Genomic DNA, 27,932 nt, shown 5'->3' on the forward strand with positions numbered 1-27,932 from the left:
CACCACGCCATTGATTTTAATTAAGCGCCTTGTTTTTTATTGGTGACGAGCCGATTGATTCCTCGCCCCCTTTCACCGAGAACTGATCGTGTGTGGTGCCAATTTGGAGGAACCCACATCCACATCCTACATACTCGATAACGAGGGAACACGGAGAAATGCCCCATCCTATGATAGATCTAAGGGATAAGGGTGACTTATCGATGTTCGACAGAGGGGTGCGTGTCTTTTTATGCTTCGACAGTGTGCCTTTCATTTACGAAAGAAAGGGTATCAGGTGCTTCCATGGTCAGGACGCTATATAACTTCAAACTAGCTCATAAAAACGAGCTTACAGGGTTTTGGGTCCATGGTTTGAAAGGAAGAGTTTTGCTGATTTTAAAAATTTCCCTCGCTATTGTGATCAGTTCACTTTGCTACCCTTGCATTTAAGTCTCTCTGTCAATTTACGAGTAGCTACAGTTTCTTTTATGTTATTCTCATCAGTGATGACAAAGCATAGATCTGTCGAGGTAAATGTCATGCTAGCAAGTGCTAACTAGTAAAGTAGTGGAGAGACTTAAACGCAACGATATGCAAGTAAACAGCCAAAAAAAAGAGGAAATCTTGAATACTCGATCCTAGATATCAATGAATCCAAGGTCGCAGTATGTATGGTACGGTATGTGTCATAACATAAAGTCACCTATCATGAAACAGAAAAATTTTTCGCCAAAAATGGTTACATTAACATGCAATCAATTAACAATCACAGTGGAAAAGGGAGACACCCCATTAATGCGGCCAAAATAATTACCTTCCTCCAAAAAGAGGCCCTGGGACATGCTTTTCGAAGCACGAAGTTCAAATATGTGCACATTTTTGCAGAGAATATGAAGTAAAGGGTGATTTTCAGACTTTCTCGATACAATAATCTTGATTTTGGAATCTTCATCCTTAAGCGACGACTATTTCTCTTTGCTCGGGAAAAATTGTAAAACAAATCTTTGACAGCCAAAATCCTTGGTTGCTTTTCGTTAAATATCTTAGTTGTGCAGTTCTATTTGGCCTTTTCAATTTCGTATGCGTTCTTATTAAACATACGAGACTATTCCAAATGGGTCTTTCTCTCAAGATTCTCGCTATGAATGTGCTTAGTTTCCTTCAAGAAAAATCAGAAACCGAAATATTCCTCGCCACCTTTCCAACAAGAAGTTATGAATTCATTACTGAGTCAACCGAGAGATGAGGGCTAGCGTTAAGTGTGACCCGGAGTCAGCGATCAGCGTCCCCATGGGGCGCCAGTCCCGCAAGATAAACATCTCACCCCAGCGCTCTCTACTGCTCTCTCCTTTCATAACATCATTATAAACCGATTTTACATCCATTCAAAGCCCTTTTAATTTCCTTCAGTCTTTTAAAATTGCATTCAAAGTCCCATTCGACCACTTATCAGTGTGAAGCATCGTGTATATGTGTCGACTGATTCTTTGTCTCCCACTTTATCTTGTCATCCGAAATGTCCGAGGATCGTTGTGCCCCCAAAAAGTTAGTTTTATTACTCGTAGATGGTTGACCGTAGTGTTTCGTTTTGGTTTTCTGGACTGTCTTCCAGTGGCTATATTTTAATTTTTCTACGTTGAAAGTTCATAAAATTTGAATTATGTTTCCTACTTAAAGTCGGTTGTTTGAATTATTAAAATGATGGCGATACTGGAAAACCGATCGCAATGTCTCTAAGGCACCTCTAAATGAAAGGATCAGAAACAGAGGAGCTTACTGAATGGCGCGTTCATATATTGTATAGTTTCTTTATAAAATTTTTATCAACGAGATAAAATAAACATTTGTAATTTTTTAAAATCATACGTTACTTTTTATCTGAGATTTAACGGGGATTTAATAATTGTTTTCTTTGAAATGCTTTAAATTGGTTTTATTTCAGTTTAGTTCACGTTGGTATAATGCACTGTCTTGCCAAAGACACTACTCGGATTTGTTTTTCAATCTCAGGAATTTTGAAAAGGGGGTTTCAAATTTAAAATAAGTTCCTGCTTCTGTTAAAAAAAATATAAAAAAAAAAATATGCCACACGGCCATTGGTTACAGTGACACCACACTGAGAAGAAATATCGTAAATTTTACCATACTTTGACACAGTGATACGAGTATGGTAATAAACATCAGACTATATGGTAGTATTTACCATATTATGGTAAAGATCACCAGAGTTCTGATGAATACTACTATAATTTGGTTATTTTCACTGAAGAGTATCACCGTGTAAAGAACAAAGTCGACTAATAGTAGATATTACCATACTTTTTTTTCAAAGATTTGATCAAGAGCCGTTCAAGGAAATCAGTAAAATTTTCTGGTTTATGATCAAATTTTGCAACACAACCATACTGAAACAGCGGATCGGTACGATATCAAGAGTGGAAGACCGAGTTAAGTTTTGCATTAAATGAGAAATGATTTATTAAGCTGCGCGTTACCACCGCCACACGTTGCCAAATGTGTAATTTCAGTGTGATGATCTCCAGTGAAATTAGGGAAATTTTGATAATTTTGGCGTCTCTGTGGCTGCTCATGTCTCACCGGTGCATCCGGGCGCCTGCGCAATATCGATACTTGCAAAGTGCACTCTGGCACAACCCCTTTCTCATCCCTCTTCACGTTGCCAGACTGACAAAATAAATAGTAAATTACAATTTACAGTAATCAAACCATGCAAAAGAGAGACAATCCATTCTTCAAAAGATTATGTTCAGAGGGAATATTACAAAATTCTATATTCAAGGATAAAAATTTAAAACTCAGAACTCAAGCTTGATTGAAACTGAGTTCATCATGAAGAAATTTAAACCCATCGACCTCATCTGTTTTTAATACGAAATTCAAAAACTCAGTTTTAAGTCTTTTTCAATAAACACTAGGTTCTTAAGGCGTGAGTTACGAGTGGTTAGGTTTATTTTTGTGCTAATAAAGAGCGTAAAATTGCATTTTAATCCGCCAATTTAAAATCCTCAACAACATTCATATGACTTTTACACACATTCCTTAACATTCACTGTAAAATAACTTAAATATGTTTAAATAACACAACTTTAAGTTCGACGTGGTGTGATTTAGTCTGGAATGACTGTAGAGCACGCATTCAGAATCGGCCGAATCAATTTCGAACTCTCCTAAGGCAGGGCCTTATTCCTCACGTAGACGGTCACAAGTATCTCACACTCAAAAAAAGCTCCGGCCGTGGAGGCCATAAGCAGCGGACCTGGAGCACGGACTGGATGGGCTATATGGCACTACCGTTCGCCTACGCGCCTGACGGCCGGATTGCTACGTGCGGGGACGATGCGGAGTCCTACGGACATGAAAACCGTAAGTCGCGGCCTCGAGCGGCATAGGCAGCTTGCGCTCTAGGCGCTACTTACGGGCTGGACGGCCGGAGCTCTGCGCGCCGCCGCTGTCCGCGACGTGGTGGATTTTTTCGGAACTACAGCTGAAAATTCACCATTAAAGTACATACTTAGAAAAGAAAAACTTTCCAGCAAAGTTTTAAACATTGAGTGAATTATCTTGTGTCAATTTCTGAACAAGATTTTTTTTCTTTCCTTCTTTTTAAAATAGGTATATATTTCTTTGTTGATAGTTCATAACAATTTAGTTTCAGGAAAGTGATGGATAATTCAATGTCTAAGAAAGAAAAAGAGCATATGAACGTTAGCTTGTTGATCATGTTTCAGATATCAAGAGAGATTTGAACTCCTAGGCTGATAGTTCAGCAAGTCAATTTGAGAAAAGAGATGAATCTTAGAGAAGAGATGATGCTTATTGAGAAAGAAAATCAGCATATGAATGTTAGCTTATTCATCGTGTAGAGATATCAAGAGAAATTTTCAAAAACCTAACTTTAATGTTGCAAGCCTTCGTAGAAATAAATAAAGCACTGGGGAAGCACTGGAAGGAACAAATGTAGATAGATCAAAAATTCATGCTACCTATTTTAAATGTAGAACAGACTGTCCAAGGTATGATAAATTGCTAAAACTCATTGCAGCGAAAAATGTAAATTGAAAAATCATTTTTATCACTTGGCAGCCCGTTCTCAATAAATGTAATTACTTTCACTCAATGAGAATTCAGCATTTGTCAAAAACAAAACCTGGTTCATCCCTCAATAAAAAATACGAATGCAAAGTAGGAAATCACCCAAATGATTAACAAAGGAAAAGCACAGGCGTAGGTCTAGGTACTTACAGATTTTTACTCCTTACGACTAGAAAAGCTTCAGAATCTTGAAAATGAGGTTGAGAATATTTCAAAGTGTAAATTCAGAAGTAAAAGTTGACAAAACTTCAAGATATAACTCTCCGCAATAACTACCGGATACAATTTCCACAAAATATTAGCGAAGAAATATACCACCGAAAATTGTCACACTTGTTAAAATTGTAGATCTTCCCTTCAGCAAACTGAAGCGCGATTCACACAAAATTTTACCACTATTACAGTACACTGAGCTCCCTAGAATTGGGATATGGAATCAGAGAGATATTCACAGCAACAATGTTTGCACTGGCTCTTATCGGATAATCAACGCAGGCAAGATTGGCTTATAGCTTCCGCTGGCGGACAGCTATTTTGGCAACAGAGAAGGGAGGTGTTGGATGTCGGAGAGTGAAATACTACCTACTCTCAATTGAAAACATTTAAGTATAAGCCAGAGATTAGATTGAAATGGAATAAAAAATCAACCCAATCTTATGAGCAAGCAAAGGTGGCACAATGAAGTTGCAATCGGTAAATAGACATTCTTGTGACTACATTATCAGTATTTTAGTGTGGCGGTAATTTACTCTGTGGGAAGATGCGTGGCAGGTAATTGATTGCTTTTCTTGGATTTAAGTTCTTTCCCTTAGTAGGGGGAAAATAAGTGAATTGCAAACGAACTTACAGGAGGAGAGGATATGAGCTCAGTGTGTAGGTAAAACTGACAATTTTCACTTAACTCTCGTCGCATTTCCGAAAGTATTTGACAAGCGTTATCACACAGAACTTAAGAATCAATCGTGCACCGCACAGAATCAAGAAAATATATCGAAAACCTCCAAAATTAAACGAAAAACGAACACACGTAATGAGCAATGACCAACAATGACAAGCAATTTACTAGATTCTAACCTCAATAAACAACGCTGAGTGGTGGCTGCGATCGCTCCCGAAAATGTTCAAGGCTGGCGGCAACTTTAAATTCACGCACTGAATAACATTGACGTAAAATATTGTAATTTTCTGCGAATATACACGTAGCCGTCTCAATTTTAATCTGATGGTGACGCCATTTTCCGAAAACTGAATCTCACCTCACTGCCAACGGCCGTGGAAGCGGTTGGCTCCGATCCTGAAACCCGTAACTTACGCTCGGCTCCTAACCGGTCTTACGGCCATGAAGGCCGCGCGGGGTCCACGGGACACCGGCCGCTGGGTCCAGTACTAGCTGGCGCACAGCGCGTTAACGCCGGGATCACCAGTGTCCAGAGCAACCGGGTCACAGGGCCGTAGTTTTTTTTTTGAGTGCACAATATTTAAAATTGTACCTCCTTCTCTTACACAGGGAAAAATATATACAAGATTTTACCGTACTCTAACACAGTGATACAAGTATGGTAATAAATAACAGAATCTATGATAGCATTTACGATATTATGGTAAGAATCACCAGAATTCTTGTTAATGCTACTGTAATTATGGTTATTTTAGCTAAATGGTATTAGTATTGTATAGTAGCTATGTAAAAAATCAAGTAGACTCATAGTAAATGTTACCATACTTTTTTTCCGTGCACACCCATGCATTGCGTATTTAAGACATTTTTGGTACATGAAACTTGATGTTTCGAAAAATGGGGACTAATACCGTGACATCTGACAACAATGTTTTCCGTGCTCCCACAGTAAGTGACCTAACCGCCGCACCGCACCGTGCACCATGCCGTGTTGTTCGCACCTGTAATTAACTTGTCTAGGGGAATAAATCAAACGGAGAAGTTGCAATTTCTAAATGAATAATTTGCCCGTGAACTATCCGCTTCCAGATCGCCCGTCACACAGCAGTTCCGCCGGCCCAACCGACGCTTAGACACCGATAACTCTACCGCATTATCCTCCTGTAAGTAAGTAAACTCCCACTGAAGGAGCTAGAAATAACGCTTCAGAGTTAACTTCAGCAGGCTGATTCTTCAATTTGATAGACAAAGCTATCAACAAAGAAGACATAGGGAACAAGGTGCGATTCTATTGGTTGAAACCGGTGGTTTTTATAGACTAAGGGGGTAAATAGTTGACTGACTCGGGTCTCTTGTAAGTTGCCGTTAGTAAGTTAATCTACTTCCAACTTCCTTTGCCCATTGCAACCACCCGCTTCCACCAATAGAATCCCTCCATATCCCTTTTGTCTTCGTTGCCCATGGCCTTGTCTATCAATTCCAACAATCGCGAGCTATCACAGAAAGAGCGCTAGCCTTGAGTGTAATCAAATTCTGAGTTTCATAATCTCATTTTCAGTGTTGGAGAACGCTACCTCGGCACTTATGAAAAATAGTTGAAAGATCGTCTTACCTTAATGTGAGTCATTCGATGATAGTATAGGTTTGAGCTAGCCGTAAACCTTTTGCCGCAAACTTGGCATTGGTGGGGTTTTTCTCCGCTGTGGATCCGCCTGTGCGTATTCAAAGATGAAGAAGTTGAGAATCCTTTATTGCAGACCATACAAACGTGTGGCTTTTCACCTAAAAGACAATTAAAAAAGTCAAGCATTCAGCATTGGGATATATTTTTCCTTACTGTCCTATTAAGCCTATTTAATAAATCAAGTACAAATTTAGGGAATACTATAGAGAAAAGCTAAGACTCGCCCTGAGTCTTTGACACTCATAGAAGAAAACTAGGAGTAAAAAACTCGAGTTCAACAATTTTAAATTTTATAGTGCCATTTGCTATCGAGGTACATTTTAAAATCTAATCCGTTTAATTTTGCACTCGCTTTGTTGTGCCTAAATATTTCGTCCCGTCCCACATTGAATTAGAAGATTCTCAGTCCAAGCGACATTGCAATGCTAGAGGTTCCTGCAAAATGTAGGCCAAAATATCTTCACGGAAAAAAACGATATTGCTGATTTAACAATTTTTTAGTCAAAAAAAGAGTCCAATATGTTTCAGTGTAGATTTCAGAATGAAAAATTGATAATTTATCCACCCTCGTGGTTAAATTAGTTTTCCACTATTGTATAATGTACATTTGAAACATGTCGAACATATTTTGAACAATCTAATTGTTCAGTAATCCATTTTTACCCGTGTTAGATAGACGCAAGATAGACTCTCTCACCTGTGTGCGTGCGCATGTGCCTCTTGAGAAGCGAAGGGCGATCGAAGGCCTTCCTGCAGACCTCGCAGGGGAGGAGGGTTCGCTCTCCTCGCGTCTGGCGGTTCTTGTGCGTGGTGTTGTTGTTGTTGATGGTGGTGGTGTTGTTGTTGTTCGGCCTGAGGATCGTCGTGTCCAGGAGGATGTCCCCGGAGAGGGAGGCCGTCGAGGAGTCTCCCGAGGGCGATTTCCGCTCGTCCGTCTCCGCCCCCGACGGAGGCGACGAGGCCGTCGACGAGGATGACGTCATCAATGAACGCGAGAGCAGTGACATTGAAAGGTCTAGCGGGGAATCTGCAACAAAACGTTATCGTTCTCAATGGATTGGAGTTGGACACCAAAACAGTTCGGAATACATTTAAAATCATGTTTCAAAACATCTTACAAAGACTGTTAACTTTTACGGGACAAAAGAACCTTTTTCATCAGTTTTGTTCGAGTAGAACACAGGAATATTAAATTCACTTTAGAAAGTCTTAAAATATTACCGACGAAATCTTCATTTATTGATTTTTTCATCAATTGCGTTTTTTCAAATCATTTTAAATGACTGTCAAAAAACACAATCATTATCGATCTTTAAAGCGTTTTTTAAAGCTTCTTTGGGCCTAAATTTTACTTAAAATAAACCGCAAAAGGGCTTCTCTCATTACAAAGTATTACAATTTTTTACAGGGGTTATTCTATTGCTAATGTTTCCAAAATCTCTACTGATACTCGCTACTTTTAGGGTATTGATCATCGGTAAAACCGCAAATCCTAGGATTGCTCTTTCAGCGGGCAGATTGTTGAAATTGATAGACAAAGCGATAGACAAAGAAGACATAAGGAGTGTGGAGGGATCCTACTGGTTAAAATGGTTGGTTCTTATAAACGAGGGGAGAAAATGATGGACTAACTATAGGGTCTCTCGTGGGTTGCCGTTAGCTAATTTATTGTCTACAGTCATTGTCCATTGCAACATACTGCTTCCACCAATAGGATCTCTTTATATCCCTCCATTCTGCTTTGTCCATAGCTGTGCCTATCAATTTCAAAAATTAGCACGCAAGGGGTTAAATTAATGTTAAATCGTTATCGAATGATCCTTCTCAATACATCCTCAACTCAGCAGCGTTAAGTATCGATCACGGTCATTCAAAAGCCTGTGTCACACGAAAGCTCATTCAAACATAGTTCAACGATTTTGAGTTGGTATTTCGATACAAACCAGATAACAGTTTGGGTCAAAATAATTTGCTTGCGAGTAATTTAAAATCATTTGTCTCGTAAATAAATACTGAACCTTAAGCCGGCTCCAGACTACGCGGCATTCGCCGAGTGCCGAGCGAATAATATTTCGTGCGTTTAAAAAAACATTCGATATCGATAAAAGTTTCCCTCCTGACCTATTTTTGTGCTCAGAAACTTCACAAAATCGACAAAGTCACGGAAAAGTTCAAAATTTTCAACGCAGAGAGACAGCAGAGGGCGAGTAAAGTACATCCATAAGGAAGTAGGGGAATTAAGAGCTTAGGCTTCGCCGGGAGTTGCTGTGACCCTCTCCAGCCGGCTTGCGGGATGATTACCGCTGAAAAATGGCGAACAGTAGTAGATGAAGCGTAATTATGCAAGGGCCACGGGACTAGCCACTCGTTGCTTTTACATAAAGCAATTTCAAGCAGCGTTGATGGCTCTTAATATGAATATAATTATAAGCTGATGTTGGCAATATTGAAGCGTAATATTTATTTTCTCCGATGGTCTCTCAACTGCCGGCTGCGTACAGCACTGATACTAATCATGTGAATAACAAGTTTCCAGCATTAAAATATATAAGTCGGGGCAAGTGAAACCGTTGCCTGTGCGTGCATCTTCAGCGCGGGTTCTTCCCGCGGGGATGTTTATTTCTCCGCACGGGATGGCAACCCTGGCTCTGCTACCGTTAGTGACGGGAGCAGTACGCTAATTAGATGCACTTAAAGTGAATAAGATCCATAAAACATTTCAAAGTTCCGAGCAAATAGCGAGTTGGAGAGGAGGTTGGGCGCATCCATTTCTCTCATTCAGCAGATGTATTTGCATATAAACTTCCGCGCAACTCTTGTTATTTGGGTTCTGGACGCGGTGAAAGGCACGGGTGTAAAATGGAATACCTATCAAAGCCAAAGCGGGTATATTTATTGCACACGAAAAACGCATAAGAATAATTGCAGTCGTTTGCAATTTGAAATCACCGAAAAATCATCATGGGCTTATCTTAAAGGTCTAAAATCCAATTTCACAACGTTCGTGCTCCAGAACACAACTTTTTTAATTTCTCGTCTCCGGAGTTACCAATTTCTTTCTGGTTTGCAACGAGGTTTTCCCGGAAGGGAGGGGGGCGTGAGGAACCCTTAACTGAATATACATACAGTCTCGCATATTATTTTTAATCTTTCCAATATTTAAACTCTCTCATTTTAAACCAATTATTTTCCACCTGAGCATTAAGTATTCGATCCACTAATGAACAGGCAAAAACTTTTTTTAAAAAAAAGACTGAATTATATGTTGAACAACCGAACAAGTCGGTCTGATATTGAAAATCGCACGTTTGGGTTACATGATTTGATCGAATTTAGTGTTTTTGGTTTTAAACAGTGACAATGCGCAAGAAGTAAACTACGTACTATGTAACGAGGAGAAAGGCCGGAATAATATTGCATTTCCAAATTGATTTTTGAAACAAATGTTTTAACACTTTATCTAAAATGTGTAGATACATTTGGCGGTATCTTCAATAAAATTTATTGAACATTTGTCAATAAAATCACTAATTTTCTTTAAAAAATAATGGTTTTCCTAGAAAAATAAAAGTCCAAAGTTTCATGGCATTTCTCTCATGTGAAGTATAATAGAAAAGCGAAGAAAATGAGCCGCGAAGAGGTCGCACAAGACAGTGGGGAAGGAGGAGCGAATAATGAATGGAGAGTTGAAATACATGCGCAAGGAACACGACGATGTTCATTTTTCATACGCACTCATCCCACGATCGTGTTGCCCCTCGCAGTGAGTGATGATGCTGAATGGCGCGCAACGATGGCGCTGTTTGATTAATTCTGTCACTCAAGCGCGAGGCTGCCCATGCAATTGGGGCACAACTGATATTTTGTCCTTTGCAACAAAACCAGAGATAAATCACCTTTCCACGCACACGGACGAGTTTCTCGGCCGTTGAGGATCAGTTCGTCGCCTTCCGGTCAAAGTATCACAAGCGCCATGCGACGTTTAAAAATTTCCGCCGCCATTTTATTTTTTTACAGAGGGATAGTTGGTTGAATCTGTTTGAAAATTTCACTGAATTTTATCGCCAGCGTGAAGAAAATTCAGGGAAATTTTCGGACAGCTTCGTTTAACAATTTCTCTGTAGAAAAATAAGAAAGGCGGTGGATATTTTGAAACGTCGAATGACGCTTGTGACACTTTGGCCGGAAGGTGACGATTTACATCCTGGTAGTGTTTAGTGAAATGGAGCCAGGTTTTTTTTTTTTTTTTTTTTTTTTTTCGAAATTTCAGTTTCTGTTCCTCAAAGATACCATAACCATTAAATAGAGTTTTGGATTGAAGCGTTAGTAGACGCATATTCTCTGTGCCTTCATATTTCTAGTGATTGAGGCTACCCGAAACCTGTCTCAGCAGTCTCGTTTTTCCGTTCCTTGAAAATTTGCTACCTTTACCGGGACTTGAACCTGGACCGCTATCAGACGCAATGACGATCTGACAGACCTAGCCGGCAAGAGTTAGTATGTGGTAAAATTCACTCTTTATGAGCATTGATACGAACCAACAGAGACTTTTTCATCCCTGAAGGTTGACCCACAGTGTTCACGGCAATGAACCAAAAGTCAATCAATTATTATTGTTCATTTATGAATTCTGTATTAATTTTCCGTTCCGTATTTAGAATTCACCGATCAGTTCTTAAAGATTCAAATGGCTTTCTTAACTGAAGCTTAACTACTTCTGTTCAGCTGTTAAGAATCCAAGGGAAGTGAAAAATGTTTCCTGGTAAGTGAAAATTGTGAATGATTTCCTCGGTTTACTTTTCTACTCCTGCGTTAAAGTCTCTGAGAATTCTACGAAGAATCGAGAGGGGAATATTCAAAAATTTTCGTGAGAATTCGTGATTTGTCAAAGGAAATTTGGCAACGCCTGATGGCTCATACGGCGTTCTTACTCGGCACGGCAGATCTGCGCACACCAAAATGAAGGACAGTCTCGCACAAGTTAAACGAACCAAAGTAATGCAATATTCAGTAAGCTGCGCGGATGCTCAGTATTCAGAGAGGAACGCGAACGAGTTTATTTCATTTCCCTTGATTTGAATTTTTCTCCCTTCGGAGGCTGCCAGGGGGCCATATATCTGCCTTGGCCCATTGTACTGTCACGTCAGAGATTTTGCGTTTCCACCGATTTTGCGTACCGACATACGCGTTCTTCAAAAATATCAATATTCCACCGAGAGCAAACACAATTATCCCTCTGAACTGGTGATACATCGGACCTACTCCGAAAAAAATAAACAGTAGTCGCCGAATGTCGGTAGGACACACGACAAGGTGAAGTCCGTTTCTGGTAAGTAATAACCCTTTTCAAGTCCCAGCAGCTGGTGCACTACCTATCCTGAAAATATCGTTGATGTTATTGTGTCAATGGAGCTAAATTCAAATTTTATCCGAAAATACTCCTTTTATAAATATCTATAAAAGTCAACTAGGAATATACATTCCTTCGTTTCTCGCACAAACAAACCTTGTACAAGAGATCTGTATAACAGATGTCTCGTCGTGATCCAAGCTCAGTATTCCAATGCATATGCCTGGGCTGAAAAAACCCCTCTCGGTTTTGTAGGGCTTAAATTTTGATACAGTTGAAATTTTTGACATATTTTTTTCTTGCCTTCCCTGCGAAATATAGTGGACCCAGCAATATTTTACCAACTTGTTAAGTGTACTAACTAACGTCTTACTCGTACTTGAAAGTTTTTTTTCTCCCAAATTTTTCATTATTCCAACTGTTTTTTTCGGATAATTTTGAAAACAAGACATATCAATGGTATGTCGATGCTACCTTCTCTCTAGACGCATTTTGCATTATATTGAATTATGACAATGCAACATTACGGGTACTCTTGTGGAGGATTTAACGTCATCATAAAATTATATGTTCGGAATGTTCGGATTGGAAGAGATTTTTTCATGATGATGTGTGTGGTACATTTTTGATATACTTAAGACATCAAACAGAGCTCTATCACCAAATAAAACTACACGAAGCAGTGAAGGTCTCCACTATAATTCGCTTATTTTTCCGCAGATTATCTACGATAACAACGTAGAGAATTTAGCATGATTCGGAAAATCTACACGGATATATATCGTTAGAAGATTTTGGATAAATTGCATAAAATCTTATGCAACGACTGAAAGAATTTTTATTTTTAAAATTTGCAACACCGATATCATTCACCCAGGAGACTTGGTTCTGGTGTGGTACACTTTGCATTTGCCGGCTTGTCAACTAGTAAGCCTCGCAAAAAATTTCAATACAATACAGCCCACCGAGTCCTTGTTTTACTGTCTCTTTGATTGATAAAAGGTCCGGCCCGCTCAAGTTAGAAGGCAGGAGGAAACGCAGATAAGATCTGCTTAAACAATCGCTTCTTCACTTATTTTCCTTATTCACGATTTCACGGGCACATAGAGGTGCCTTTGAGGGAGAATCAATCGACAAATATTGACAATGGACCGAACTAGGAAAAAACCGAATGTGCATGGGTTTGCCGGATACAGCGGTGCTTAAAGTTTTACTTTTTCCTCACTCAATTTCATTGCTCAGATTCTTAAAGCGGGACATTCAGAATGAATAGGTCAGTTGCGCCGGTCGCAGAATCATGTTTTGATGCTTTGTTCTTGGAGGTTAGCTAAAAATAATGAGATCTTCCCAAACAGCAACTTTCTATGTTCAATATCAACCTAGATATCGCCCTTTCTATTTTGAGATATTTTCTAATATAATTTCAGATATTTTTGATTAAATTGCGTACAAAACTGTCTGAAAATGTTGAAAAATAATATTTACTATTTTCCCAGTAAATTTGGTTTATTATCGGAGGAAACTCGGCTACGTCTGAAGGCTCATACGGCGATCTTCCTTAGCATAGCAGTATGAAAATTGTAAGAGCAACGATGGGGTGATCACAACCCTGGCCCTCACATGGGGCCATAGCGCAGTCTCATCTCCCGGACGATGAATTTGAACTGACCCCCTCCCCCGGGGGCCGGCGGTTTGGAAATCTGAGCGTTCACACGGGCGAGGATGGCCGAAATTCATTGTTGCCCTGGTAATTATCCGGCTTTTATTGTTCTGTGGCGTCATTGTGCTCCCAGTGCGGGTCGGTTCGGTAGCCCTGGTCGGCGCTCGGCGATCCCTCATTGTTATTGCTTATTAGGACCGCTCATTGAGGCACCGACGATGGCCTCTTACAATAGCCGCATCCTGGCCGAGCTTTCGTGGCTCGAAAGCGAAAGTGCGGCTGCGCATGCGCAGAACTGCCATCATCGCCCGGTTCCGGGTGCAATTTCGACTCGCCCACTCACGGAAGTTTTTGGCATGCTCGTATACCCAGTAAATACTTCGGGGAACATCGTCTCCGGTCGTAAAATGACGGGATCACTGTACGGGGAAAATTTATATCGGTTCACAAAACTAACTTGTCTAACTAACTGTTGAACCCTTCATCCGCATGCGATTTCAGTTCACGAGTCTTTTCGAATGAAATGTCCTGCTGCTTTGGAATACAAGGACGACGAGGGAGAGAGGGAAGAGGAGAAAGAAAAATATGAAAAATGTGGCAAATAGGAAGAAAAATAAATTTTGTGTTTCTCATTTTTCTTTCTCCTGCTTCTTCTCCCTCTTCCTCTCGTTTTTCCTTGTCTATCCTTTCATATATACTCTTTTCCTCCTACTTCCTTCTTTCTAGTTTCTAATGAGTCGCTGTCTGAAATATGTTTAAAGGGCTCTGATTTGAGTCTGCTTAGCTGAGGCGAGGAAAAAAATTAGTAAAAACCATTTAAAAAAAAAAAAAAAAAAAAAAAAAAAAAAAAAAAAAAAAAAAAACTAATACCTCAAATGTTCATTCATCAGAATCTATTTATTCGACAAATATTTGGCTACTTGACCCATCGTAATTTGACATATGAATTTCTACATTTGAATGATTAACGTAAAAACAGAACTGATGTTGGAGTCTAAAAACTGAATTGGGCTGGTTCCAAAATACCATATGAGTCAGAATCAAACCGAACCTGATCTAAGCTGGTCCCAAAAATGCAATGTGAGTCAGGAACAGAACTAGAAACAATTTCAACCTTCAAATCTGGTTCTTTTTCTAACTTTTGAAGCATACACATAGTCGAATCCCACATATTGCAACCCCTAAGACAATCAGTGAATCAAATCGCGGAGGCCCATTCCTCTGCCCATCATATCGAACGAGCCTGCATCGATGGATGGCTCAACGGAGTGCTTCTCATTAATTATTAATAGCGCTCAACTAATCGATTGCTCAATCAATTCATAAACGACGGCGTTAATGGATTCTCCGATCGGTTTGGTGGCCCCAGTCCACCTCTGCGCGCATTCCCGCCAGATGTCGCGGCGATCTCCGAAGAATCACCAACACTGCCGTGCTGAGGAAATACGCCGTATGAGCCTTTAAGCGTTGCCAAATATACTTTGATAAATCACGAATTTATGAGAATATTTATGAACATTTTTCTTTCGATTTTTCAGATAATAGAAAATTTGTAGGTGTCGGAAATTTTGTTACTTTCATCTTTAAAATGAAACTACCAGGAAAACTGAGTACGAGGATATCCGTAGCTCTAAATTGAACATTTATCGGAGAAAATATGTCAAAATAACCTCATCTGCTAAAATACATGTGATTAAATGGAAAATGCCGCCAGATGCTGTCATAAGGCGTTTTTTCTCATTTTTAAATCTATTTTTCTCCAATTTTACAAATCAGAAAAAAATTATGAAAAATACTGCAAACTTAGCTCATTAGGCACTCTCAGATGAAGTGATTAAATGTGTGTGTGCAAATTCTCCATTTCGTTCGTAACTTGATCGAAATTGTGTAAAAATTTCAAGGAGAAATGGACCGCGTTAAACAGAAAAGAACCAAGCCACATTAGCTATTGCCAAATTTAATCGGGCAAGTTAATTTTTTTCATGGAAACGGTTGTGCGGATTTTCGTGCAAATTTCAGTGAAAATTCTCCATAATTTGAAGCAAATTCCTTAAAAATTTCAAAGGAATCCGCACAAACGATCGCTCGTAAAAAATTAAATTGCCCAGTTAAATTTGGCAGTATCAGATTTGGCTTGGTTCCTTTCTGTTAAACTCGGTCCAAATATTGATGACTTCTCTAAAAAAAATAAACATTTTACTGGAGGAAATTTGGCAACTTTCGAATGTTGATACGTCGTTTTTCCTTAGGACGGTAGAAGAGCGCCCGACTCGGGGCTCTTAAAATATTATTTAAATATTTAAATTCGAAACAAAGACGGCGGATGATTGATCGAGCGGCGGGCTTGGGGTAATTACGGCTGCTTGACGTGCAAGTAGGACCGGGAAACGGTGATTGAAACGGCGCTGTGATTAAGACGTGCGGCGGATCTAGGAAGGTTGGGTGGACCTGGGCGAGTGGGCCATCCCAGTCAAGTGGACATTGACATGCCGGCGCTCGGAATCGGAGCTTTCGCCTCCGGGCCGCCGCGGTGCTTTTCAAGAACCAATGAACTGCATCGAGGACGTATTTGAAATATGTATGCACCGCGGCTCCGTTTATGATAGGCTCGTCAAGGAGGCTCCGCGTCTTCCGCAGAGAGTATTCCAGGAAACTCGATGAAGGGCTGCTCAGGGATTGTCTCTAGGATTCAAGGTTTAGGCTCAAAAATATTTGACAAGAAAAAATACTCTTGGTTCTATTGCATGTTTACGTACATCGAGAGCCACGCCTCTTAATTTGAGCGGATTTTCTCCTGAATCAAGCAAAAATCCTATTGAATCAAGAGTGTTTTCTCTCGTCAATTTTTTTAAAAATCCGTGTTTTCCGCAGAGAGTATACCAGGAAACTAGAAAACTAGATGAGGAACTGCACTATTAAAAAAGTCTCAGGGATTCAGGGCTCTAAAATTATTGGACAAGTAAAAATACTCTTGGTTCAATCGGATTTTTACGTGAATCGAGAGCCAAGCCTCTTAATTTGAGCGGATTTTCTTCTGACTCGAGCAAAAATCCGATTGAATCAAGAGTATTTTTTCTCATCGGTTTAGGATAAACTCGAGCAGGAGGCTCCACGTCTTCCACGTCGTCGTCGTCGTCGGGTCAAATGAAGAACTGCACTGGAAAAAAGTCTCAATGATTCAGGGCTTTAAAATATCGGACAAGTAAAAATACTCATGGTTCAATCGGATGTTTACGTGAATCGAGAGCCAAACGTCTTAATTTAAGCGGATTTTCTCCTGAATCAAGCAAAAATCCGATTGAATCAAGAGTGTTTTCTCTCGTCGATTTTTGTAAGGCTCCATGTCTTCCGCAGAGTGTATTCCAGGAAACTAGATGAGGAACTGCACTATTAAAAAAGTCTCAAGGATTCAGGGCTCTAAAATATTAGACAAGTAAAAATACTCATGGCTCAATCGGATAATACGTGAATCGAGAGCCAAACCTCTTAATTTGAGCGGATTTTCTCTGATTCAAGCAAAAATCCGTTTAAAGCAAGATTTTTTTCTTATCGATTTTTTTACGAGTCTGAACTTAGGATCAATGACACTTGTTTTCCAGTGCAGTTCTTCATCTTAATTTTCCTTGCATACTCTCTGCGGAAGACATGGGACCTCCTTCATGAATCATTCCCTTTTGAATCATACTGAATTTCCTGTGTTTGAGAGGGTAATTTGCATGTGTAGGTAGACTCTCCCATAAAATAGCGTCTTCTTCAGCATAGCCTTCTCTTTCGGAACTCGATTGAGATTGGCGCTTATTTCAGGGAGATCAAATTGCACAATAATTCTGTTTCTCGTTCATTATTTCGAAAAATATTGTGAGGTCAGAATAAGGGCTGGAAGCTTTTCTTCTTTCCTCCTTAAATTTTTATCTCAGGTTATCTTTTCCCTAACATCATCACAAATCAGATGGTAAAATAGAACTGCATGCACAGACTCATTCAAGGGCGAGCTGAAAAGGGCCAAGAATCGCATACGACCGTCGATAAAAATAGGAGCGGGAGGACTCCAGGAGGAGAAAGAGAGAGAAAAAGAGAGAGAGAGAGAGAGATAGATGCGAGACTCTTTTTACACAGCCTGCGGAGGATTGAGATGGATCATATCGATAACAAAACCAGAAGATAGGTCTATGGAGGAATGCAATTAAAGCTCCAGTAGCTTCTGGTGGACAAGCCGCCTAGGCCCGGACCTAGCTCAACGCTGCCAGTCCTCGGCTAAAATCGAAAGTTTTATCAACACGTTTCAGCGATGACCGTATATAATTACGCAAATCATCTCGTATGAAACGTAATACAAATGTATATGTTAAATAAATAGTTAGTTATTTACTGAGAACACACTTCCTCATTAAAATCTCACGCAGGACACGTTGAACACTTTGAAAAACCTAACAATCAACAAATCTGGACACATTTATGCAAAAGTACTATCTACGTATGGAGATAGACTTCGCCTGGCAAATTAAAACTGGTTCATTCAAAACTAACCCGCACACACACCCTCCCTCACACACATCCCCTTTTGAGCTTGGTCCGTTTATAGTGGTGTAAATTTTTTGGGGAGAGTACGGTCATGTCAAAATAAGGAACTCATAGAGCCCAAAAGGGCAGCCAATCTTTTAACGCAAAACATGCCATTGCTAATCTCCAAATTCCAACATCGAACCAAGATGGCCAAGAATTTTCATAAATGATCGTCCTATCGCAAAAACGAGTTAGTTCATGCAAAAACTAAGTCTAGTGCGTGATCTACAAACGAGAGGGTTTTACGAATTAACCGTAAAAATAAATCACTTTGGATAAAATGAATTGTTCTTAGGTTGACTGCCCTTCTGGACCCTAAAAGCTCCATTACCTAACCTCAAAATTACGGACTCTCCCAATATGGACTCTGGTTCTCATTCGAATTTTAAACATAGGTGCCGTCTTCGATGCGCTCGACGAAACAATCCGATGGATTTTCTTCTCGGCGTTGGCAACGGGTGACCAGCGGCTACTTCTTTACCCCTTGAATGGGTGGAGGGGCCGGTGGGCCGGGGGGGCGGAGGGGGAGGGGGTGGGGATCGGAGAGCCCGCGGCTCGTGCGTAGCGTGCTGCCGCCTTGCAGCCCGTGACCAATCTCGAGCCGGTGCACTTCATTGTCGGCCCCACGCGGCCGCCGCGGCCCCGACTCCGATCGCGCCGCGGCCACCTCATCATCGATCATGCATCACGACACCCCCCCCCCCCCAACCCCCGTAGCATCCATCGTCCGCACCCACGTTCACGTCCAGAGAGAGGGGAAAAGAAAATTTCACCTTGGATGTTGCTCGAGGAAAATCAGTCGCGAGAACTAAGGGTAGGGCAATGATTTTTTTTTTTTTTTTTTTTTTTTTTTTTTTTTTTTTTTTTTTTGGCGTGGAGATAATGAGGAGGATGAAGGAGGGGAAGGATAAGGAGATGTAGATGAAGTGGGAGAATGTAAAATAGAAGGAGACACTGGGGGAAAAAAACACATTGGATCTAGAGTCCAGACTCTTGAAAACATTGACAAGAAAAAATACACTTGATTCAATCGGATTTTTGCTTGAATCGAAACGAAATCCGCTTAAATTAAGAGGCTTGGTTCTTGATTTAAGCTAGATTCTGATTGAATCAAGAGTACTTTTTCTTGTCGATGTTTTTAAGAGTCTGGACTCTAGATCCAATGTGTGGTTTTTTTCCAGTGGAGGAAGGGAAGTCGAAGGAAAAGGCTCAGGAGATGGGAAGGATAAGGATACGTAAACTGAGGTAGATCGAGCAATTTGGCAACACCGAATTCTCTCAATTTAAACCCATGTTAAATAATCGATTCTTGTCAGAGCGCTTGGCCCCTCCAAGAATCGATACACTTCCTTAGGTTTAAATGGAGAAAAACAGTGTTGCAATTTGATGGATTCGCCAAAGTGCGTAAAAGAGGAGGAACGCATGATTAAGGGGTAGAAACTCTGGTTTTTGAAAACTCGCGAAATTGTATTTTTTGAATGTAGGGATGAGGAATACGAGAGGGAGAAAATGAGAAGGACCGTAAAAGATGAAAATGAGGTGGAGAAGTAGAAGGAGGAAGAGAAGGAATAGGACGAGGAGGATGAGAAAAGGATAATTTAGGGGATAAAGGAACAGAGATGGAAAAAGAGAAGGAAGAAATTTTCAGAGATATTTTGTGATTTTGAGAGAGACAGAACTTATGACCCGGAGAGTTTTTATGAAATGAAAAATGAGCTTTAGGGGTTTTACATTTTAGAATTACCTTGACTTGATACAACCAGTATTTGAATGTCTAGGAAACCGCACTTTATACATATGTTCATGCCATAAACCACTTAAAATGCAGCGTATAAAAGCTTACCTTCTAAAATCGTATCCATCGTTCTTCGATACAGTGTGTGCCTTAAATAATTAACAGCTGGCATGAAAAAAATTTCTTCGGGCCGCTCTGGTAAAAAATATACAACTAGTTCTGAATTTGCTCCTATTGTTTTGACTGCTTCGTAGATAGGTTCGCCTGATGACACAAGAGAAAAGAAAAACGAAGTTACATCAAAAGGTAAAATTAAATTTTAAGTCAATTAGAAAACAAAGCACGAATGCAAATTTCAAGAGATAGAAAAATCCGTAGAATAAATGTTATTACATTGCTGTGGCAATTCAGTCCGACCGCACTTGAGTGGCGCAATGCGTGGAGTATTCACGCAGTCTTGTAGGCACCATGCGTTTCACGCTGACCGCACTGTGTTTGGCGCAATGCGTGAAGTATTCATGCATTCTTGTAGGCGCTATCCGTTTCACGCTGACCGCAATGACCGCACTGTGTTTGATTCAATGCATGAAGTATTCGTGCAGTCTTGTAGGCGCTAATATGTGTTACATGCCGATCACCGCGTCGAGGGCTTCTCCTTTTCATCTCAAGCCCTCGTCATCATTCCTCTCCAAGTCGCGCCGTTCCAGGTCAAATTGCGTGTTTGGTTTCTCTCTTACCTCGATTTATTGAAGGTGCTGTCACTTGTATCACTGAAAGACGACAAAATTAGAAATTACTATACTCTCAGGAAATGAGAGATTTTGTCGCCTTTTTTCGTTTGTAATTTTTTTTTCCTAAATTCGATTTCTTTTATACCTACATTTCTAAAAATTGCAAAATTTGCCACCCCCTACATTTGCCGCCATGGGCCAGGGCACATGTGGGCGCCCCTTTAATTCAGTCCTGATAATTTACAATTACATTTAAACCTTGCTGACCACCGAACGCTTCTCAATTGCCATTTATCGGCGATCCTTTTTGGTTTCTTTTGATTGATCGAAATCATGACTCATGAGAGTTTTAGCCCATCTAAACTCAGTTTTGGGGGCCACAAACTCACCGCTAATCCAAAAAGTAAAACAAAAAAAGGCACAGGAAACGTTCACAGTCAGAGAGATTCCCACGGCATACAGCCTTACATCCCATTGCTTTTGACAGTTCAACGAACTTCGAAGGTCACTCGAGAAAGCCGCCTTTAAGTCGCGAATTAAAGTTGACGGGGAACCGTACAAGCATGACAACCACGCACTGTCAATCTGCGCACGGATTTGCTGCGCAAAAAAAACTGAACATCAGATGTCAGCTCAAAATGTCTCAATTCAGAGACGATACCGCGATTTTCCGTTCATTTCCTCCCTGCAATTTGTTAAGCGGTGTAGCGCTCAGCGAAAAAAAGTCAGAGAAAATTCAAAAAAAAGGAATGAGTGCAATACCGGGCGACCGACAAACATTCTGCAGATTCTTCAACCTCTTTTTTGTCCTCTCCCGTTCGCGGTAAAAAGAGAGAAGAAAGAAACAAGACAGATCTTGTATTTGCATTTTATTCGCTGGCTAACGCGTAACTTGGAGAAAAGAGAGAGATGGAACCATTCTCCACAATGAACTCCGCGAGAAAAAGAAGGGGAAAAAATCTAAGAACTTTGAGATAAATTAATTAGTCCAAAATTTAACAGAGAGGATGTGACGAAGCGAGGCAGGCCGCCACTTTTATGAGATTGCCGTCTACAGGCTTTGAATGTTGCCAAAAGCAACCGGAAATATCAAGAAACTGAGACAGTTGCTTAGACAGCTATTTGATGATCGATCATGCGAGGTTGCGATTTGATTAAATTGTTGAAAGTGTTGATGCTTTCTTCGAAATTTTGAAATTGTTTTGAAATTTTTTCGTGATAAGGACTGCTCCGTAGTTACGACTAAAGTTTTACTTGAAGCACTTAGAACTGTATCCATTGTTGTTTCTTTAACAGTATCTTCCTGCATGAAGCCCCACATAGTTTAGATTGTGGTTAAGGTAGGTAAAAGGAGATCCTAGGCATATCATCGTAAAATGAAAACTTTAACTAAGCTCCAGTAAAATTCAACACTGGTACTTTTGGAGTAGACCCCTCTGAGGGATAATAATGACTTGCGATTGCAAAACATTTAAACTTCAAAAGAAAATGTTTTATGATTTGGTAAACTTTAAGATAGGCAAAAACCTACCTTAAAATTTTTAAGACCTGCACATTTTTTCTCCGTGTGTTCTAATTTTAATCCTATTGAATGATCCATTCCCAAAGTTATTCCTTTGAATTTGTCTTTTTTTATGATGATGTGTCAAGGATCTCTTTGAACCTCTCTTAATCCCAACAGAACGTATTTCTGCCAAACGTATTTTTAGCTGCGGACTACTTTCTTTACTCGGCGTTAAAGTCTCCTAGGAAAAATGGACGTACTTCTGTTGAACGGAACTATGTGCATTATGACGTAAGCCCTTTTACGCATTCATTCTTATGGGTCTCAGGGCTCATGTCTTAATTTATATAGTTCCGTTAGGCAGAAATACGTTCAATATGTATAAATCGCATGAGGCCTTCTGTGGAAAGGAGCTGACCAAAAACCGACTATGAAAACGGTCCTTTGCGCTATGTGTTTAACAAAACAAGTTTTTTCCTCGGCATTACGAAATATTATCAAAGATACGATATTTTCCGCCCTAATGAACTCCATTTTTCTCAGCGCGTTTTCCATAGCTGGCAACGTGAAAAAAAAACTGAGCTCAAATTCAACGACGGTATGCGGTGGGCCTTTGAGACAAACACCTCACACTCGAATGCCTGTTGTGTCCGAACACATCCGATCAAGAGGCGGCGAGTTCAGAGGACCCGTCGAGAATTATGGCCCAAATTATCCGCATAGATCAAATTCGGGGAGCCAAAGCAGCTTTGCCCGATTGCACGAAATTCTCAAAAATTCTGGATGCGTAAGTGATGATTTTTTGTCAACCTCGAGCCGGTGTCTCACCCATCAAACTGGCTCGGTCACATTTTGTCAAATCGCGGTATGAGGATCGTGTTCGGTCTAAACGCTGCCGGCGGGCTCGTAAAATTCACCAATTTTCGTCTGATTTCGTACGAGGTAATTTATTTTACGCGTGAAATTTGACAATTGGGTAGAACGAAATATGCGAAACCTCTTGGAAAAAATTTTGGGTGTAAGACTCAAAGGTTTCGGGTAGCGTAACGGTTGGGGATGAAAATTTTGCTAAAAAGTGAGGGTTACGTATTTTTATTTATTTATTTTTTTATTCAAATATAAAAAATTTTGAAGCAGCTTAAGTTTTTAACAAAGTACATTTTTTTGGTCAGGTTTGACAGCAGCTTTTGATGCATAAACCACGTCAATGCATTTTGAATGTGAAGACACATTTTGAGCGGTCACGTGAATTTTTGATATGAATAGCCTTTGTTTCACTATCAAATACATAATGAAGCATTATAAACAGTATAGGTTTATGAGCGGTTACCGTAACAAGGTCAGTTATACAGCAAATTAAAATTAAATGCCACGAAGTAGAATCGAGAGATCCGCCTTCAAAGAGAGTTTGAAATGCATAGTTCTTCATTCTATCGTATAAAACATGCACATTATTCAACTTTTCTTTACACACGTGTTACTTTTCAGAACTGATTAGAAAAATCAGCCTTTCGGAATTACAGTACTCCAGTTTGTCAATCGAATAGTTTGTAGATATTTTATGCGATCCTCTTATTTTAGGAAAATTTTTGCGCGACATCTTGAAAAAAAACTTATATTTAGGTGCGCAACTCTTGTATCTCACTCATAAATCAGATTCGTAAGAGAAAACGAAAAAACAAGTCGGCCAAGTTTCAATGATTTCACAGCTTACCTTTAATTTTTGTACCGACGACATTGACATCATCGCTATACGTCCTCGTTGTCCTGACAAATCGGACCCAATTACAATGCCTAACCGCCCGACCGGCCACTTGCGTGATATCATCGTAACAGCCAAATCGATGTCTTATCTGAAAAGAGAGAAGAAACATATCAGTTGGAAACCCGCCCTTAAAATTCAAATGCCGCAAAATTTAAGAACAGGTGTCAGAAAATCTATTGATTCAAGTAAAAAGTAAGTCGTTGGTTTTGGAAATCTCAAATAACGAGAAAACATTTCTCTTCAGAGAGAAAATATTTCTCTCTTGAGCAATTAGTTAGTTCCGGAGAGAAAATTAGTAAGAACTTATTATTGCGGGGATGAAACATTCGTCTTTGGAGAGGAAGCTTTAATCGTCTTCGGGGAGGAAGCTTTTCGATCGAAATCCTGGGTTTCCTATTGGTGTTTTACTTTCAACATGCGCTTACAACTCGCAGGTGTATCTACCGCTTTAGAAACAACTCCGATTCGTCCGCGGACGAATCGTGAGCCTGCCCTGCCGCAAAAAATTCAAAGATTCGACTAACAAAGAATGATGTCTCTTTAGATAAGTACAAATAACGATTCTTCCTGTCCCCCATCTTGTCCGATTCTTTGACGGGTGCCTTGATTCGTGGGCTCGGAGGTTATGCAACCAGACAGGGCCGGCATGAACCCAAGCGTGGAAATCCATCAGCGATGAGCCGCGGAAATCATCACCAATCGCTGCGGCAAAGTCAACATAGCGCCAGCGAGCGCTCATCAATCACCAGCGTTTCCTCACTCGATACCCAGTGTTGCCGAATCGGCTGAAATACGCTCCTGTCAAACGTTTCCCCTTCAGAAAAGTTGGATTTGTCCATGAATTTGACACCTCCAGCGATGAACGTTGTTGGCGACGCCGGCGTTAGGCGCCAGATTAAACAGGACTGTGGAGGGGAGGGGCACATGGCCAAGGGGGGTTTTAATTAACTAACTCATCAATACTCCAGTAAGGAGATCAGCCCCGAGGGCCCCTGGAAATTCAGAGCATGTCAATCAGAGTTGCATGTTGGCACTTTAAAGTTACGTTTTACAGGAGTAATTGAAGGTATTTTGGAACTACAATCAGCTCTGTCGTTATGTCCAATTTCCAAGGAGATCCGTCCTGTTTTCCAAATGTGTCCAAAATTGTATCTAATTTAGCGTGTAATCGAATGAAAGTGCCAAAGAAGAAAATGCCCCACTGGAAAAAAAACACATTGGATGCAGAGTCCAGATTCTTAAAAACATCGACAAGAAAAAGTACTCTTGATTCAAACAGAATCTAGCTTAAATCAAGAACCAAACCTCTTAATTTAAGCGGATTTTGCTTTGATTCAAGCAAAAATCCGATTGAATCAAGAGTATTTTTTCTTGTCAATGTTTTCAAGAGTCTGGACTCTAGATCCAATGTGTTTTTTTTCCAGGGCAATTGTAAGAAACCTAAAACAATCAGAATAAATAGATACAATTTTATTCAACACAAACTGATTGCGGTAGACGCACGGGTCATAAGACAGTACGTTGGAATTTTTTAGCTAACGTGCGTTAAAAATCAGCATAAAGCTGAAAATCTCAATACAGAGGGAAAAAGCTCATATGGGGACAATTTTCTCTTAAAGAGATACGCTTTTTTACGCACAATTTTATGTAGAGATTTTGCAATTTTGAGACGTAGTTACGTTCCCTCGTCTAGGAAACGAAGATATATGAAAGTCAGCTTATGAAGCGATAGAATTCGCTAGTCTCGATAAACGCATTCAATTAAGAGGCGGCACGGCGCTGCAGAAGAGGGCCCGACAGGCGAAATAAGTTCTCGACAGTTGACGGAAAGGAGATCAGGGCGCAGTTTTTCAGCGGCACCTCTTCAGCGCGGTCGCGGTGGGCTTCCATCGGCATCGGCCTTAACGGCAGGACTACCGTGCTAAGTAAGAGCGCCGTATGAGCCACCAGGCGTTGCCAAATTTCCTTCGATCAATCGTCAATTTACAGTGAAATTCGTGAATATTTCTCGTCCGATTTTCAGAGCATTTTGTTTGTAATTCAATCTACAAATTTTGAAAATTTCAAGGAAAAATAATTACAAACTGAACGAATTTCTATCAAACGGAACTATATGCATTATGACGTGAGCCTTGTTATGCGTGTATTTTTATGGGTCTGAGGGCTCATGTCTTAATGCACATAGTTCAGTTTGATACAAATACGTCCAACTGATTGCGGTAGACGCACGAGTCTGAAGACAGTAAGTTGGAATTTTCTAGCCAACGTGCGTTAAAAATCAGCATAAAGCTGAAAATCTCAATACAGAGGGAAAAAACTCATATGAGCACAACTTTTCCTCAAAGAGATACGCTGTTTGGTGCAGCACTACGACACAAGTGCACGCTGAGGATGGGTCCAATTAGACCCGAAACGCGTCTGCAGTTGCCTTCCTGAATGGTCGTTACTAGTGTTGCACCAAACAGCGTACTCTTTGAGGGAAAATCGTGCTCAAATGAGCTTTTTCCTTCTGTACTGAGATTTTCAGCTTTATGCTGATTTTCAACGCACGTTGGCTAAAAAATTCCAACTTACTGGAAAATATTCACAACTTTCTTCCGAAAAAATATTTTCATAATATTTTCAATCCCTCCCTACATCCTCTTTGTCTATAGCTTTGTCTATCAATTGCAACAATCAGCCTGCAGTTCTCGATTGCGGTGTTTGATCATTTTCACTCATGTTTCATTTTCTCGGAGAACACCGTCCGACGTTTTGTGCCATTAAAAAACTATTTTCATAAATATTTTCTTTTTAGTAAGAGGAAATTTGGCAACATCCGAATGCTCCTACGTCGTTTTGACTCAGCGCGGGAGAGCGGGACGGGGCTCGGACGCTGATGAGCCGCGCGGCCGGGCAAATCGGCTTATGCAAATTCGTTATCACCATTTATCTCGATTCGCGGCCACCGCGCTGCTTCATTCAGTTTTACGAGTGCCCGTCGCGAACGTGGCGCGTGACGTGACGTGACCCCACGACGACGGACGGCGCGAGCCTCGAAAAACCGGGAAGCAAGTCGCTTGTAAACCCGCCGAGCTGCCGTTCCGAACAGGGTGCTCTGCGAGTTGGGAAGTGATCCGAGATAAATCAAGGGGGAACCTAAAGAATAAACTTTGCACTGGAAAAAAAAAAACACATTGGATCTAGAGTCCAAACTCTTGAAAACATTGACAAGAAAAAGGACTCTTGATTCAATCAGATTTAAGCTTAAATCAAAGGGAAATCCGCTCAAATTAAGAGGCTTGATTCTTGATTTAAGCTTAAATCTGATTCAATCAAGAGTATTTTTTCTTGTCGATGTTTTTAAGAGTCTGGACTCTAGATCCGATGTGTTTTTTTTCCAGTGCGTAATAAGGAACCACTACTTCTGGTTCGTTTCAGAAAGTTCAACTCCCTCTGAAGATCGGTTCTTTTGTGTATGAGCTGAAAATAGTCGTTTTCTTATTGCAAAATGAAGTCCTGCAGACTGATTATTGAAATTGATAAACAAAGCTATAGACAATTACACCACGATAAGAGATAGAGGGTAAATGCAGTAGTCAAGTAATAGACTCACTAACGGCAGCCCATTAAGAGACCCTAAAGTCAGTCCATCCTTTCCCCTTAGTCTATGAGAAGCACCAAATTCAACCAGTATAGGATCGCACCATACTCCCTGTGTCTTCTTTGTCTATGGTTTCGTCTATTAATTTCAGTATTCAGTCCCCAGTTCTCGATTGCGGTGATCGATCATTTTCACTCCTGTTTTATTCTCTCAGAGAACACTGCTCGACGTTCTTGTGTCGAATTTTTAGAGAAAAATGAGGACGAAACGGAGAAAAATAAAACTATGTTTCGTGATAAAAACAACGCTCAAGCCACATCTTCTACCGGGGAGACTATGTTGCTAGTAAATCAACCAAAATTAG

At 40.3% G+C, this 27,932-nt stretch overlaps 1 protein-coding gene across 1 annotated transcript in view; it reads right to left on the reverse strand.

The window, feature by feature from the left end:
• Nucleotides 1-27,932, reverse strand: part of LOC109043344 (uncharacterized) — a 173,989-nt gene that overhangs the window by 44,627 nt on the left and 101,430 nt on the right. Inside the window, exons 2-5 of the mRNA XM_072299280.1 lie at nt 23,935-24,073; nt 20,094-20,249; nt 7,375-7,704; nt 6,606-6,775 (exon numbers count right to left, since the gene is read on the reverse strand). Of these exons, the coding sequence (XP_072155381.1) occupies nt 6,606-6,775; nt 7,375-7,704; nt 20,094-20,249; nt 23,935-24,073 (795 nt within the window). The remainder of the gene's footprint in view (nt 1-6,605; nt 6,776-7,374; nt 7,705-20,093; nt 20,250-23,934; nt 24,074-27,932) is intronic.

The sequence above is a fragment of the Bemisia tabaci genome, chromosome 4, assembly GCF_918797505.1.
Source record: "Bemisia tabaci chromosome 4, PGI_BMITA_v3".
Taxonomy (NCBI): domain Eukaryota; kingdom Metazoa; phylum Arthropoda; class Insecta; order Hemiptera; family Aleyrodidae; genus Bemisia; species Bemisia tabaci.